This window comes from Procambarus clarkii, chromosome 45 (assembly GCF_040958095.1).
Source record: "Procambarus clarkii isolate CNS0578487 chromosome 45, FALCON_Pclarkii_2.0, whole genome shotgun sequence".
NCBI classification, from domain to species: Eukaryota; Metazoa; Arthropoda; class Malacostraca; order Decapoda; family Cambaridae; genus Procambarus; species Procambarus clarkii.
The window spans coordinates 4,170,796-4,185,212 of NC_091194.1; the positions used below are offsets into that span (position 1 = coordinate 4,170,796).

A 14,417-nucleotide genomic window follows, 5' to 3' on the forward strand; every position below is an offset into this window, starting at 1 on the left:
CTAGCCAGACGCGCAGGAACCTAGGTAAACTCACTTATGCAAACCCACCTAGGTAAACCCAAACCCACTTAGGTAAACTCATTTATGTAAACCCATTTAGGTAAACTCGCTTGGGTAAACTCGTCCATGTAAACCCACATATGTAAACTCAACTGGGTAAACTCATCTATGTAAACTAACCTAGGTAAACTCACTTGGGTAAACCCATCGTGGTAAACCCACCTAGGTAAACCCACGTTGACAAACCCACCTAAGCCGTGGTAGGGTTGTAGTGACCATGCCTGTACCGTCACTGAAGCACCACCACAGTGGTGATACACGTCCGAACACCATTACCTGAGAGGTGTGAAAAACTCAATTATAGAGCAGCTGCCTCACCTCCGCTCACCGCTGACGAACACGTCGTACAAACGTAGCCCAAAAAGTGTTCGTTTCAAAATTGTTGGCGAGTAGTGTTATTTCAGCTTCTCAAGGTTGCACAAGGAGCGCATACACACACAAAGAGTCACTTCCTGCTTGAATTGCGTATGTCAACTGTGTTTGGTGTTGATTGTTAGCTGGTTGAAGGTTGTTAGCTGGTTGAAGGTTGTTAGCTGGTTGAAGGTTGTTAGCTGGTTGAAGGTTGTTAGCTGGTTGAAGGTTGTTAGCTGGTTGAAGGTTGTTAGCTGGTTGAAGGTTGTTAGCTGGTTGAAGGTTGTTAGCTGGTTGAAGGTTGTTCTTGATGTGAGTGGTTAGTTTACCCGGCCTGGCACTCAAGGTCTGGCACCGTAGTCATTTGAGGGGGGTATCTTAATGTATTAGAATTTAGTCTATTACATTTTTTTTAAAGGAATTTACCATTGCGTTCAAAATCCGACGCATTGGGTCAAATTAATGCATTGTACTAGTTACGTTTTCTGTGCATCAGCCTTGATTGGTTAGGTGGGTTGCTTGGGTTCATGCGTTTTTGGTTACGGAAATATTATAATAAGTCATATTACTTACGGATAATTGTCGTGTTATGTACTGTCTGGTTAGGCAAGAAGGTTGTGTTTTTTACGGAGCGCTAAATTGAAACATCCTCAAGCTAAGGGCTTACTGTTATCTCAAACTAGCGAGTGTGTGTGTGTGTGTGTGCGCGTGCGTGTGTGTGTGTGTGTGTGCGTGCGTGCGTGTGTGTGTGTGCGTGCGTGTGTGTGTGTGCGTGTGTGTGTGTGTGTGTGTGTGTGTGTGTGTGTGTGTGTGTGTGTGTGTGTGTGTGTGTGCGTGTGTGTGTGCGTGTGTGTGTGCGTACTCAGTTGTGCTTGCGGGGGCTGGAGCTCTGGCTCTTTGGACCCGCCTCTCAACTGTCAATCAACAGGTGTACAGGTTCATGAGCCTATTGTGTGTGTTCGCGTGTGTGTGTATTACTGTGTTTTATTGTCTTGTTAACACATTGTATATTCCTTTATGCCCCAAAATAATTTTTCCTTTATGAATAAAAGAGTTTTTACTGTAGTCAACATGTTTTTAATCAATCCAATTTGCTTCTTAATTACCTGTTAGACAAATGTAAGACGTGCACTAATTATTGCTTTAGACGTAAGTAATCTGTGGTTCTGGTGTGAATTTGTGTCTGAGAAGAAGTTGTTGTGGTCCACAGTTTTGATGGACTGGCACTGGCGCTGTCCTGTGGCGTGTTCCCTGGGCCGCCAGACCTGCCCATGGCCCTGCCCCTGGGCACGGCGGCCACCATGATGCACCACACGCCTCCATCACACACGCCCAGAGCTCTCACGCCTGTGCACACGCCTCCACCTCACACGCCACCGCCCGCCCTTGGCATGCCACCCGCCAAAATGGTGGGCATCGGTTCCTTTCCGTCCGTGGATATGGGGTCATCGGCGCCTCTGGTGCCATCGGCGTCCCCGACGATCTCCGTCACCAGATCCAACAAGGATCCCTCCATCAGGTACTGGCGTGAGGCAGGGCATGGGAACCCCGGTGTCTCGCCCCCAACAGGAGGCAGAAGCCCCAACACCTCCCCGCCCAGCCCCGCTGTAACCCCCATCAACCCCTCCTCAACCTTAGCCTCCTACTCCTTGTTGTAAACAGCGGCTTCTCACCTGTGTGACTCCCGACTAACATGAGTGATGTATCTTAGCGTCTAGTGCTGTGCGCCAGTAGTGAAGCGTGGTGATAGATAGCTTTACTCTATAATGCATCTGTTGCACTAACAACAAAGTGGGAATGAAGATATCAAGTTATCCGTAGTTAGTTCAATTAGGTTCTTGCATCACAGTTACCGGGAGTTAGTGTTGTTGATACAAAGATGTGTGAATTATTGTGTGTGTGTTTTGCCTTAAAGGTTACGTTGGTCACATGTAAACTGGTCGTGTGTAACCCCCGAGGAGCATGTCTCCAGCTGGTAGTTGTGTTGTTTGTCCTCTACTAACCTCACCTGGTGAACCACACCTGGGAGTGTGTCACACCTGGTGAACCACACCTGGGAGTGTGTCTCACCTGGTGAACCACACCTGGGAGTGTGTCACACCTAGTGAACCACACCTGGGAGTGTGTCACACCTGGTGAACCACACCTGGGAGTGTGTCACACCTAGTGAACCACACCTGGGAGTGTGTCTCACCTGGTGAACCACACCTGGGAGTGTGTCACACCTAGTGAACCACACCTGGGAGTGTGTCACACCTAGTGAACCACACCTGGGAGTGTGTCACACCTGGTGAACCACACCTGGGAGTGTGTCACACCTGGTGAACCACACCTGGGAGTGTGTCACACCTGGGAGTGTGTCACACCTAGTGAACCACACCTGGGAGTGTGTCTCACCTAGTGAACCACACCTGGGAGTGTGTCACACCTAGTGAACCACACCTGGGAGAGTGTAGCTCCTCCCTGCTGGCGTACACTACCCTTAACAAGTGTTGTCAGCTGGAGGCAAGAGACACCTGATGTAGCACTTGTGTCTTACCACTGAATGATAAAGACCTCTGTACACGTTTAGATCAAGGTAACGCCCTCGGGTGTGGCCGCTACGACCACATTGTAGATTTTCAAATATCTAATTATTGGTTTGTCGTGACAATGGTAAAACGTTAACACTAAACCACTTGTGACAATGTTAAACCATTATCGTGCAGTAAACCCGGACAGAGATAGTGTTGTGGTCGCTGAAGGACCAAGAGCCTAGCAAGCATTAAACACAGGGGTTGTGGGATTAGTATTCAGGTAGTACATTAGTGTGTGTGTGTGTGTGTGTGTGTGTGTGTGTGTGTGTGTGTTAAGCAGCCGGGGTGACCGTGTTTGAGAGAGAGGACCTTCAGTATTGTCTTCTCTGCCAGGATATCTGGGACATCGTTCCCCCAGGTTCAACTACAGGGTACTTAGGGCACAATCTCTCTCATCCACCAGCGTTGATTTAAGGCATATTATCCCCTGTGGATCCTGGTGGGTATGTGTGATAATGTTGTATGGTACAGAGTTGGTATAGTATTGACGACATAAGTCACCCTTCCTTGGGGTTCCTACCACCAGAGGGAGGTAGGTCAGAGTCTAATACATTGATAATAATGTTCTGTGTTTCAGGATAATTTTGTGGTGGTAGGCTCTTGTGAGGGTCATTAATGGTTGTGTTTGCTTCTCCATCAGGTACGTTCCCCTGGCTGGCAGCCTTTACCTGTTGGTGGTGAGCTGTCCAGCTGGCAGGTGGCTCCTGGCCGGCAGCTGGCTGGCTTGACCAGAGGGAGGGAAGGAGGGAGGGGCAGGGTCTTCCCTTCTCTCTCTCTCTCTCTCTCGTGGAGGGTAAGTGACGGTGGACGGGGTGAACTAGTTCATGTATTGACAATTCCAGTGGTAAATTGAATTATTGAACGGACAGGTAAGTGTGTTCATAATAATGCGTTGTGCTGGGAGAGGAAGCCTGTGTGTGTGTGTGTGTGTGTGTGTGTGTGTGTGTGTGTGTGTGTGTGTGTGTGTGCGTGTGCGTGCGCGCGCGCGCGCGCACACACACCCAGGCTAGGGGCCCCAGGCTAGGGGCCCCAGGCTAGGGGCCTCGTAGCCTGGTGGATAGCGCGCAGGATTCGTAATTCTGTGGCGCGGGTTCGATTCCCGCACGAGGCAGAAACAAATGGGCAAAGTTTCTTTCACCCTGAATGCCCCTGTTACCTAGCAGTAAATAGGTACCTGGGAGTCAGTCAGCTGTCACGGGCTGCTTCCTGGGGTGTGTGTGTGTGTGGTGTGGAAAAAAAAAATAGTAGTTAGTAAACAGTTGATTGACAGTTGAGAGGCGGGCCGAAAGAGCAAAGCTCAACCCCCGTAAAAACACAACTAGTAAACACACACACACACACACACACACACACACACACACACACACACACACACACACATACACACACACAAAAGTGTGTGTGTATGTGTACATTTCCAAACCTGAACATGCAGGCTGGAGTAAAAGGGAATGTACTCCATTGGATACACAAGTACAATTAAGTAAGTACACACACACGAACGATACAATTGAAGCTTGTATCGAGGCCAACCCCCCCCCCCCCCCAACAGAGTGGAACTACAGACCCTCCCCCGGGATTCAGCCCCGCAACTGTTTCCTAACTCACGGGTACTTGTGATCCTGTGGTCCTGGGTTCGATCCCAGGCGCCGGCGAGAAACATTGGGCAGAGTTTCTTTCACCCTATGCCCCTGTTACCTAGCAGTAAAATAGGTACCTGGGTGTTAGTCAGCTGTCACGGGTTGCTTCCTGGGGGTGGAGGCCTGGTCGAGGACCGGGCCGCGGGGACACTAAAAAAAGCCCCGAAATCATCTCAAGATAACCTCAAGATACCCATTTACTGCTAGGTGAACAGAGGCATTGGGTGAATGAAACGTGCCCAACCATGTCTGTCCCGCCTAAGGTGCCAGAGTGGGAGTCGAGCCACAAAACACACCAAGATATCAAAACTTGGATACTTTGAAGAGGCAGAGGTAGGTGGTATACCTGCAGTATACCTGGAATTTACCTGGTGATGGTTCTGGGATGTAACGTTGAACACAAGCAAGCAATTATAGCGCCAGTCATAGAAGAGGAGGAACGTATAGACAAATAAATAAGGCAAGTGAGAGAGATGGGAGGTGATGGGACAGGTAAGAGGATGAGAATAAGGTAAGAATTAAGAGGATGAGAATAACAGGAAGGTAGGAATAAGAAAAGGGGGGAGTAAGAGAAAGAGATAAGAATAAGAGAAAGAGCAAAGATGAAGTCATATCACATTTGTTAATTTGTGAAAGATATACATATCACCTGTACATTATGGCGCCTGTGTTTACATATAGTAAACAGTTTACCAGCTTGGAAACCTCACAACTCAGGTTTATTATTGTTATAGACTACCTCGTAGTGCTTCGGTGCTCATAAACTGTTTAATAAGTGTAAACAAAGCCGCCATGACTGAGGAAAGATGAACGGGTTTCGTAACTGGTTGTGTAAATGCTTGACGGGTCATGGCCCGAGGGTCCAGGATGTGATTCTGAAGGAGCCGTTGAGTGGAAACAGGAAGTTGGAAGGGAACGGAATTTTCAGGGGAAAGCGTTAAGCCATTATGACTATAAGAACATAAGAACAAAGGTAACTGCAGAAGGCCTATTGGCCCATACGAGGCAGCTCCTATCTATACCCACCCAATCCTACTTGTACCCATCCAACCTATGCTTGAAACACTCGAGGGACCCCACGTCCACCACGTTACGCGGTAATTGATTCCACAAATCAACAACCCTATTACCGAACCAGTATTTACCCAAGTCTTTCCTAAATCTAAACTTATCCAATTTATTCCCATTGTTTCGTGTTCTGTCTTGTGTTGATACTTTTAATACCCCTATTAATATCCCCTTTGTTAAGTTCTATATAACACTGGGAAGTGGTTAGGATAAGGATTTGGGATGGGACGGGGAAATGAATGGTGCCCAACCACTTATGACGGTCGGGGATTGAACGCCGACCTGCATGAAGCGAGGCCGTCGCTCTACCGTCCAGCTTAAATGGTGGGACACAGGAAGTTGGAGCAGCCGTACACTCTTGCGTGAACACTTCCGACCTTGAGTAGTGGAGCCTCTGTGTCGTGGCGCGCCTCAACCCGTCCTCTCGCCTACTAGGTCCTACTTTGGACGCAATAAACCAATTCGTCAAAAAATGCGACGTATTTGTACAAATTACAACCCCCGTGATACTGACGTTTTCTCCTCATCGGCTCAGCCAGTACATCTCTCCTCGGTCATGGAGGGAAGGAAGTTATTGTTGTTAACAGCCTAACAGTAGTAAAATAGGTACCTGGGTGTTAGTCAGCTGTCACGGGCTGCTTCTTGGGGGTGGAGGCCTGGTCAAGGACCTTGCCGCAGGGACACTAAAAAGCCCCGAAATCATCTCAAGATAACTCAAGATAACCTCTTTGTGCTGCGAGGCTACGCGAGGCTACGAGGCCTGGGGGCCTCGTAGCCTGGTGGATAGCGCGCAGGATTCGTAATTCTGTGCCGCGGGTTCGATTCCCGCACGAGGCAGAAACAAATAGGCAAAAGTTTCTTTCACCCTGAATGCCCCTGTTACCTAGCAGTAAATAGGTACCTGGGAGCTAGTCAGCTGGCTTCCTGGGGGTGGAGGCCTGGTCGAGGACCGGGCCGCGGGGACACTAAAGCCCCGAAATCATCTCAAGATAACTTCAAGATGGTAGAGGAAAGATGTATAGGTTTCGTAAAAAAAAGGACACTCAAATGCGTGATATGACCTCTGAACCTGATATCTTCAGTCTTCCAACATTGCTGGCTGTGTCTCGCTTCTCTTCCTGTGATATGGTGGTTAATGACCAAATTGCCTTGTTATTCGGGTGTTACCACCTGGAACAGTATCAGGCGATGACCTCAGATATTGTGAAGTAGTGTCTGCTGCAGGTATTCTGATATCTCTGACGTAGGTGACATCTTCCTTATCGACGAGGTATTGATAGTTACAGCGGCTGGTAGTTTAGTCATGGTTGCTGGTTATTTTAGTGTGACGTTACCGCGCCTTGCTGCCTTAAATAATAAATGTTCATATACATTTGACGGCCAAACAAAAAATAAAACATTAAAAAACAAAAAACTAAATAAAACAAAAAACTAAATAAAACAAAGAACCAAACCAAACAAACACAACGCAAGTCACAAAAACAAAATGCGAGACTAATTAGCACAGGTGAGGTAGGAGGAACACTTACCTGTGGTGAGCCCACCTGTCATGATGGGGGGGGGGGGGGCGGGGCCCACCTTACCTCACTCGTGGGGGGGGGGGGGCAGCGTGGGGTGTCGCCCCCCCCCCCTCACCCACCTCGCTCACCCACCTACCTCACCCACCTGGAGGAACCTAACCCGAGCAGGTACTCAAGCTGTACGATACATGTCACCTACAGTACTCCTGGTGGTCGTAGGGAGTTAAGGTACGAGGGTTTGATCCCATTGTACAACCTCATCATATTCATAGCTCTCGGTAATGTGGTTTAGTTGGCACGGTACGCCTCTGATGTTCCTATGAGATCATTTCCATAGGAGGCAGCTCCTGTTTATACCCCACGCTAACTCGTATTATGTCTAACCTACGCTTGAAACACTCCAGTGATCCCACGTCTCCTTACCTGGTAATTTGATTGGTGACTCGGGAACCGTGTTGGTGGTGGGCATTACTTCTGGAGCTGGTGGTGGGGGAGGGAGGGAGGCAGCCGCCGGGAATGTAAGGATTGTGATTGTGGAAAATGATTGGTGTTTGTGCGTGGGGGAGGGGGGGGGTGACGGGTGAGGTGGGTGAATTGTTTTAGTCACAAGGTTAAGAGAAGGAGACCACTGCAGCCACCACCTGGCCGGACCCGAGCTCTGCCTCTGCTGCTGCTGCTGCTGCTGCTGCTGCTGCTGCTGCTGTTGTTGCTGCAGCTGTTGTTGCTGTTGCTGCTGCTGCTGTTGCTGCTGCTGCTGTTGCTGCTGCTGTTGCTGCTGCTGTTGCTGCTGCTGCTGCTGCTGTTGCTGCTGCTGCTGCTGTTGCTGCAGCTGTTGTTGCTGCTGCTGCTGCTGCTGCTGCTGCTGCTGCTGTTGCTGCTGCTGCTGCTGCTGTTGTTGTTGCTGTTGCTGCTGCTGCTGCTGTTGCTGCAGCTGTTGTTGCTGTTGCTGTTGCTGCTGCTGCTGTTGCTGCTGCTGTTGCTGCTGCTGCAGCTGTTGTTGCAGCTGTTGTTGCTGTTGCTGTTGCTGCTGCTGTTGCTGTTGCTGCTGTTGCTGCAGCTGTTGTTGCTCCTGCTGCTGCTCCTGTTGCTGCTGCTCCTGTTGCTGCTGCTGTTGCTGCAGCTGTTGTTGCTGCTGCTGCTGCTGCTGCTGTTGCTGCTGCTGTTGCTGCTGCTCCTGTTGTTGCTGCTGCTGCTGTTGCTGCTGCTGCTGCTGTTGCTGCTGCTGTTGATGCTGCTGCTACTGTTGATGCTGCTGCTGCTGCTGTTGTTCTCTCGCTATACACCCTCCTTTCTCGTGTCTCCGTTCTTCCCTACACCCTAGTTCTCACCTACCCCGGGTTGGTGCCTGGGACAGGTAGACTACAAGTAAAGGTTCATATACAGCGGACGCCAAGGAAATGTGTGACATCGTAAGACATGAGACCATATTTTAGCACTCCAATAAACAAGGTGAAAAGGGAAGATGTAGACAACTTCACTATAAACGCTACCTAAACCCACGACAATATTACTGATATCAACACAAACATTGCAGATCTTGAAAGCACAATTGACAACATTGACATGAGCACAAGCGCTCAGTGTAGTGTAGAGAGAGAGAGAGAGAGAGAGAGAGAGAGAGAGAGAGAGAGAGAGAGAGAGAGAGAGAGAGAGAGAGAGAGAGAGCATAAGGAATCTGGGGCCAGATCACTAAAGCACTTACGGACGTGTACATCTTTCCTCAATCTTTGACGGCTTTGGTTACATTTATTAAACAGTTTACAAGCATGAAAACTTCTCATTCAACTGTTGTTATTGTTATAAACAGCCTCCTGGTGCTTCGGAGCTCATAAACTGTTTAAGAATTGGAAACAAAGCCGCTAAAGATTGAGAAAAGATGGACAGGTTCGTAAGTGCTTGCGTAAGTGCTTTCGTGAATCTGGCCCCAGATCTCCAGTTTTCTATGAACACTGATATTCACAAGCCCAGGCATGACGGATTTAGAGCGGGAAGATCGTACGCCTTAAGCCAGTTACTCGACCATGACAGACGTTACAAGAACAGAATGCTAATCTACACACTTGATTATTCTGCCAGCTGCATCCTCAGCCCTCCTGCCCGCCGTCGGAGGACCTCCATCCTCAGCCCTCCTGCCCGCCGTCGGAGGACCTCCATCCTCAGCCCTCCTGCCCGCCGTCGGAGGACCTCTGAGAAATCTACAGCATCTTGGAAACAAACATTCCTTTATTTCCTCTTCATGTTCACATTGTGTAAGCAGTGAGTTATGTAACCGTGTCACCGTGTGTAATAAAGTGTACCACATAAATAATAAGATAAAAGGGGTGGTAGAATAAGGGAATACTAGTACATTCTTAGAGACAAACGGCTAGTTTTACTCTGCTCTTTATTCCTTTCTCCAAGGATATGGGTCCCTACAAGTGCACCAGAGGTGGTACCCCCTTATAATATATATATATATATATATATATATATATATATATATATATGTCGTACCTAGTAGCCAGAACGCACTTCTCAGCCTACTATGCAAGGCCCGATTTGCCTAATAAGCCAAGTTTTCATGAATTAATTGTTTTTCGACTACCTAACCTACCTAACCTAACCTAACCTAACTTTTTCGGCTACCTAACCAAACCTAACCTATAAAGATTAGGTTAGGTTAGGTTAGGTAGGGTTGGTTAGGTTCGGTCATATATCTACGTTAATTTTAACTCCAATAACAAAATTTTTACCTCATACATAATGAAATGGGTAGCTTTATCATTTAATAAGAAACAAATTTGAACAAATATATTAATTCAGGAAAACTTGGCTTATTAGGCAAATCGGCCCTTGAATAGTAGGCCAAAAAGTGAGTTCTGGCTACTAGGTACGACATATATATATATATATATATATATATATATATATATATATATATATATATATATATATATATATATATATATATATATATATTACACACACACACACACACTGGACACGTTTCCTTTCACCAGATGCCACTGTTCATCTAGCAGGAAATAGGTACACAGGAGTCAGGCAACTGTTGTGGGTTGCATCCTGGGGATGTACAGTCATCCTGTCCCCGACAATGGGACTAATTATTACATACGAGCGCGTGGTTACCGCAGGGTGGTGAGGGTCTTAGGCCTATTATTAACGCTGGCGTCTTCAAGACACGTGTAACTTCTTAACCGGTTTACTGGTTGCTTCCACCCCCCCCCCCCCCCCTCTCGTCTCTCACTTATAATTGACTCAAGTTGTTTGGTTGTTGCTGTTTAAACTGGCTTGTTACTGGCTCTTCTGTTGCTTGTTCGACTGTTGCTTCCCGTTGTTCTCTGTCTGTGTCTGTCTGTCTGTCTGTCTGTCTGTGTCTGTCTGTGTCTGTCTGTCTGTCTGTCTGTCTGTCTGTCTCTCTCTCTGTCTGTCTCTCTGTCTGTCTCTCTCTCTGTCTCTCTCTCTGTCTGTCTCTCTCTCTGTCTGTCTGTCTGTCTGTCTGTCTGTCTGTCTGTCTGTCTGTCTGTCTGTCTCTCTCTCTCTCTCTCTCTCTCTCTCTCTCTCTCTCTCTCTCTCTCTCTCTCTCTCTCTCTCTCTCTCTCTCTCTCTCTCTCTCTCTCTCATTGTTCCTATCTAATTACCGTTCTGTCCACCATGCCCGTCTTGGTGTTTCTTCCAGTACCAGGCTTCCTGTCCCCTCTTCCTGCTTCCTGGCTGTTCTTCCTCTTCCTCCGTCCAAGAGACTGATGAGGTCAGAAAGTCACTGAAGAGGGAGAATTATCGCAAGCAGTAAATTGTTATATTTTGATGTGACTGGCTTCGTGTTTGGTTTGCTGCCCCGAGGTCGAGGACTGGTACACGGCGACAAAGACGTCGCACACGACCATAATAAAGGTGAAGACATTATTTCCGCGAACGTGACCTCTTGGGGGTGACCCCAGGAAGCCACCTTGGCACTTGACACATGGATTTGTCCAGGAAAGGTAAGGGAGGCGACGCCCTTGAGCTAGAACCCGACACTCCTGCACCCCCACAAGGTTGGGACGGAGGTGCAACAGAAAGAGCTTCCTGAAGGACGACCTTTGTAGTTTGAGTTTCCTGTGTGGAGGCGTAGGCGCCCCTCCTGGTGCCACAGCTGGCACCAGGGGTCGCCGAAGACACACTCCCTCATCCCCACATGGGAGGGAGCCGAGCGGACAGCACGCTGGACTTGTGATCCTGTGGTCCTAGGTTCGATCCCAGGCGCCGGCGAGAAACAATGGGCACAGTTTCTTTCACCCTATGCCCCTGTTACCTAGCAGTAAAATAGGTACCTGGGTGTCAGTCAACTGTCACGGGCTGCTTCCTGGGGGTGGAGGCCTGGTCGAGGACCGGGCCGCGGGGACTCTAAGCCCCGAAATCATCTCAAGATAACCTCACGATAACCACATGTCTTCATCTTCAACAATATTGTTATTTTCACTCTCCTTAACGTCATCTCCGTTTGGTCATCAAAAATATTTAAACCTTTTTATCGTCTTGAAATTGGAATAAGTTTATTGAGGTAAAATACACACAAAGGGACTTTTATCGTCTTGATGTGGGGATCTGCCCAGCATGCAGCACCGCTCCTGTGCCAGTCCACTCCGGGCTCACCATAGCCCGTGCTACTTGCAACTTTTGGTTCCCAGTAGCTGACTCTAAAACCACTACAATAAACACTTTCTCATAATTATCTTACCTGGCGATGTGGCCTGTGGGTAACCACTAACGGAACCTGTGCAACTTTCCTCAAACATGGCGGCTTTGTTTACATTCACTAAACTGGGGCCTTTAACGAAGCAGTTACGCAAGCACTTACGGACCTGTACATCTTTTCTCAATCTTTGACGGCTTTGTTTACAATTATTAAACAGTTAATGAGCTCCGAAGCACCAGGAAGCTGTTTATAACAATAACAACAGTTGACTGGGAAGTTTTCATGCTTGTAAACTGTTCGATAAATGTAACCAAAGGCGTCAAAGATTGAGGAAAGATTTACACGTTCGTAAGTACTTGCTTAACTGCTTCGTGAAGCTGGCCCCAGTTAAGAGCTCCGAAGCTCTGCGAGGTGGATTATAACAATAATAACCTTGGGTTGTGAAGTTTCCAAGCTCGTAAGCTTTTAACAAATGAGAAAATGATACCATGATCGAGGAAAGATATACAGGTTTCGAAGGCTGTTGCGTAAGTGCTTGTCTCCTGGCCGTGGTTGTAAATCTCATCTTATTATACGCCATGCTTAAGATGCGCAGTAGGACGCTCCCTCCGAGGCTCTCCTCTTAGGCTTCAAGGTCTCTTCTTAACTACTTTCTTGTAAGTAGCATTTTCTTCTCAGATGTAAATGTTTCGTTTTTGTTGCTAACCACCTGGTAGTAAGATATCATTGATCTGGTTTAGGGAGTAAGATATCGCCTATCACCTGGTTTAGGTGGTAAAATGTCAATTACCAACGGGTTTAGGTAGTAAGATATCACCTACCAACTGGTTTAGATGGTAAGATATAACTTATCAACTGGTTAGGCAGCAAGATATCACTAATAAATTGGTTTAGATGTCACTTTAATCAGCTTGGTTAGGTAAAAGTGCGTGACCACAATCACCTGATTCTGATAGCAAAACATCATTACATGAGTCAGACGTAGGCCAATTGGGGGTTGGGTCCAGTGCCACACTTTCAACAAGTATCGACCTTTTGACCCCCTCCCCCTTTCCCTGCGATTTTCATTAAGTCCGAAATAAAATCACAGATGGTTTTCCCAGTTTTATGTTAGGTTACTCCCGCCGTTTACCCGCACATTTGCCTGGTTTACTCAAAAACTATGAACTGGATTCATTCGGGTAATGGGGGATGAAGATAGTGTTAAGGGTGTTCGGCCAGACCGAAACATCGCCACCCTCATGGTAAGCCTTACCCACTAGTTCCCCCTGGAATACGACCCACCAATCGTTAAACCACCATATACCTAATCACTGTTGGGTGAAGAAAGGTGTTCAGTTAGGGATTGGCGCCTAGTCATTCTTCCCATACCAGGATACGAACCTGGGTCAAATCGCTCGTGAAGCGCGGGGCGTGCGGTAACATACTCGCCCCGCGCATCGCCTGCTATTTAGCCTGGGTTCGTATCCTGACCAGGGAGAATTGACTAGGTGTAGTGCCTTATTCCCTGTATATGTATGTATTGTGTGTGTGTGTATATTTGTCTATATTTTGTTGCCCTTGACCGGAGTTTTGTGTGGATCCCATCTTCGGCTTGGAGGACGGGTACGCAGACAAGCAGAGACAGACAGCAGGCAGGCAGCCAGAGACAGGCAGAGACAGGGAAGCAGGCAGGCAGGCAGGCAGGGACAGACAGGCAGACAAGGGGGCAGCCAGCCAGAGACAGGCAGAGACAGGGAAGCAGGCAGGCAGGCAGCCAGAGACAGGCAGAGACAGGGAAGCAGGCAGGCAGGCAGGCAGGGACAGACAGGCAGACAAGGAGGCAGCCAGCCAGAGACAGGCAGAGACAGAGAGGCAGGCAGCAGGCAGGCAGGCAGCAGGCAGGCAGGGACAGACAGGCAGACAAGGAGGCAGGCAGCCAGAGACAGGCAGAGACAGAGAGGCAGGCAGCAGGCAGGGCGAGGGACAAGCAAGCAAGCAAGCAAGCAAACAGGCATGAAGCAAGCAGGAGGCTCCGTGCAGCTGGTGTGAGGGACTTGAGGGGTGAGAAGCACCGATACAGGACCCGTTGCTAGGGGACGGGTAGGCGTGCTCCAGAGTGACTTGGGATAGAAAGATGCAGTAAGGGAGGGGATAGAAGACGAGAGAGGGGGAGAAGTGAGGGGGAATCTTAGTGGAAGGGAGGGAAGGGTAGAGGGAAATGCTTGTAGAAGTGTGAAGATGCGACAGGTTGGTAAAGAGGACAGAGAAGGCAGAAGTATTCGACTACGTTGATCTAGAATTGTTTTGTTTACGTTTAAATATGTAGCAACCTCAATTGTTATTCTTTAATTTGTATTGTTATTAATTTCATGGGAATTTGTGTGCTTATCTAGTATTGGTTCCGGGTGTGGGTACCGACCTGTGAGATTTATATTTATTTAATTTATATGAATTTATATTTACGTTAATTTATATACTTCGATAGCAATTTGTATAATGTTAAGTGGACTGTATTTCTGCAATAATCTCAATCTCACAAATC

General features: G+C 48.0%; 1 protein-coding gene across 3 annotated transcripts in view; it reads left to right on the forward strand.

The window, feature by feature from the left end:
* The window catches only part of LOC123769865 (TSC22 domain family protein 2), a 233,098-nt gene that overhangs the window by 95,473 nt on the left and 123,208 nt on the right, over positions 1–14,417 (forward strand). The window contains exons 2-3 of one of the 3 annotated variants that reach the window (XM_045761260.2): positions 1,622–1,930; positions 9,292–9,490. The exons of 1 other annotated variant lie outside the window; for it this stretch is intronic. In XM_045761260.2, the coding sequence (XP_045617216.2) occupies positions 1,622–1,930; positions 9,292–9,475 (493 nt within the window). In that variant the 3' untranslated portion in view covers positions 9,476–9,490. Of the gene's footprint in view, positions 1–1,621; positions 1,931–9,291; positions 9,491–14,417 lie in introns of those variants that run through there. One more of the 3 variants, XM_045761259.2, reaches the window with a different exon arrangement.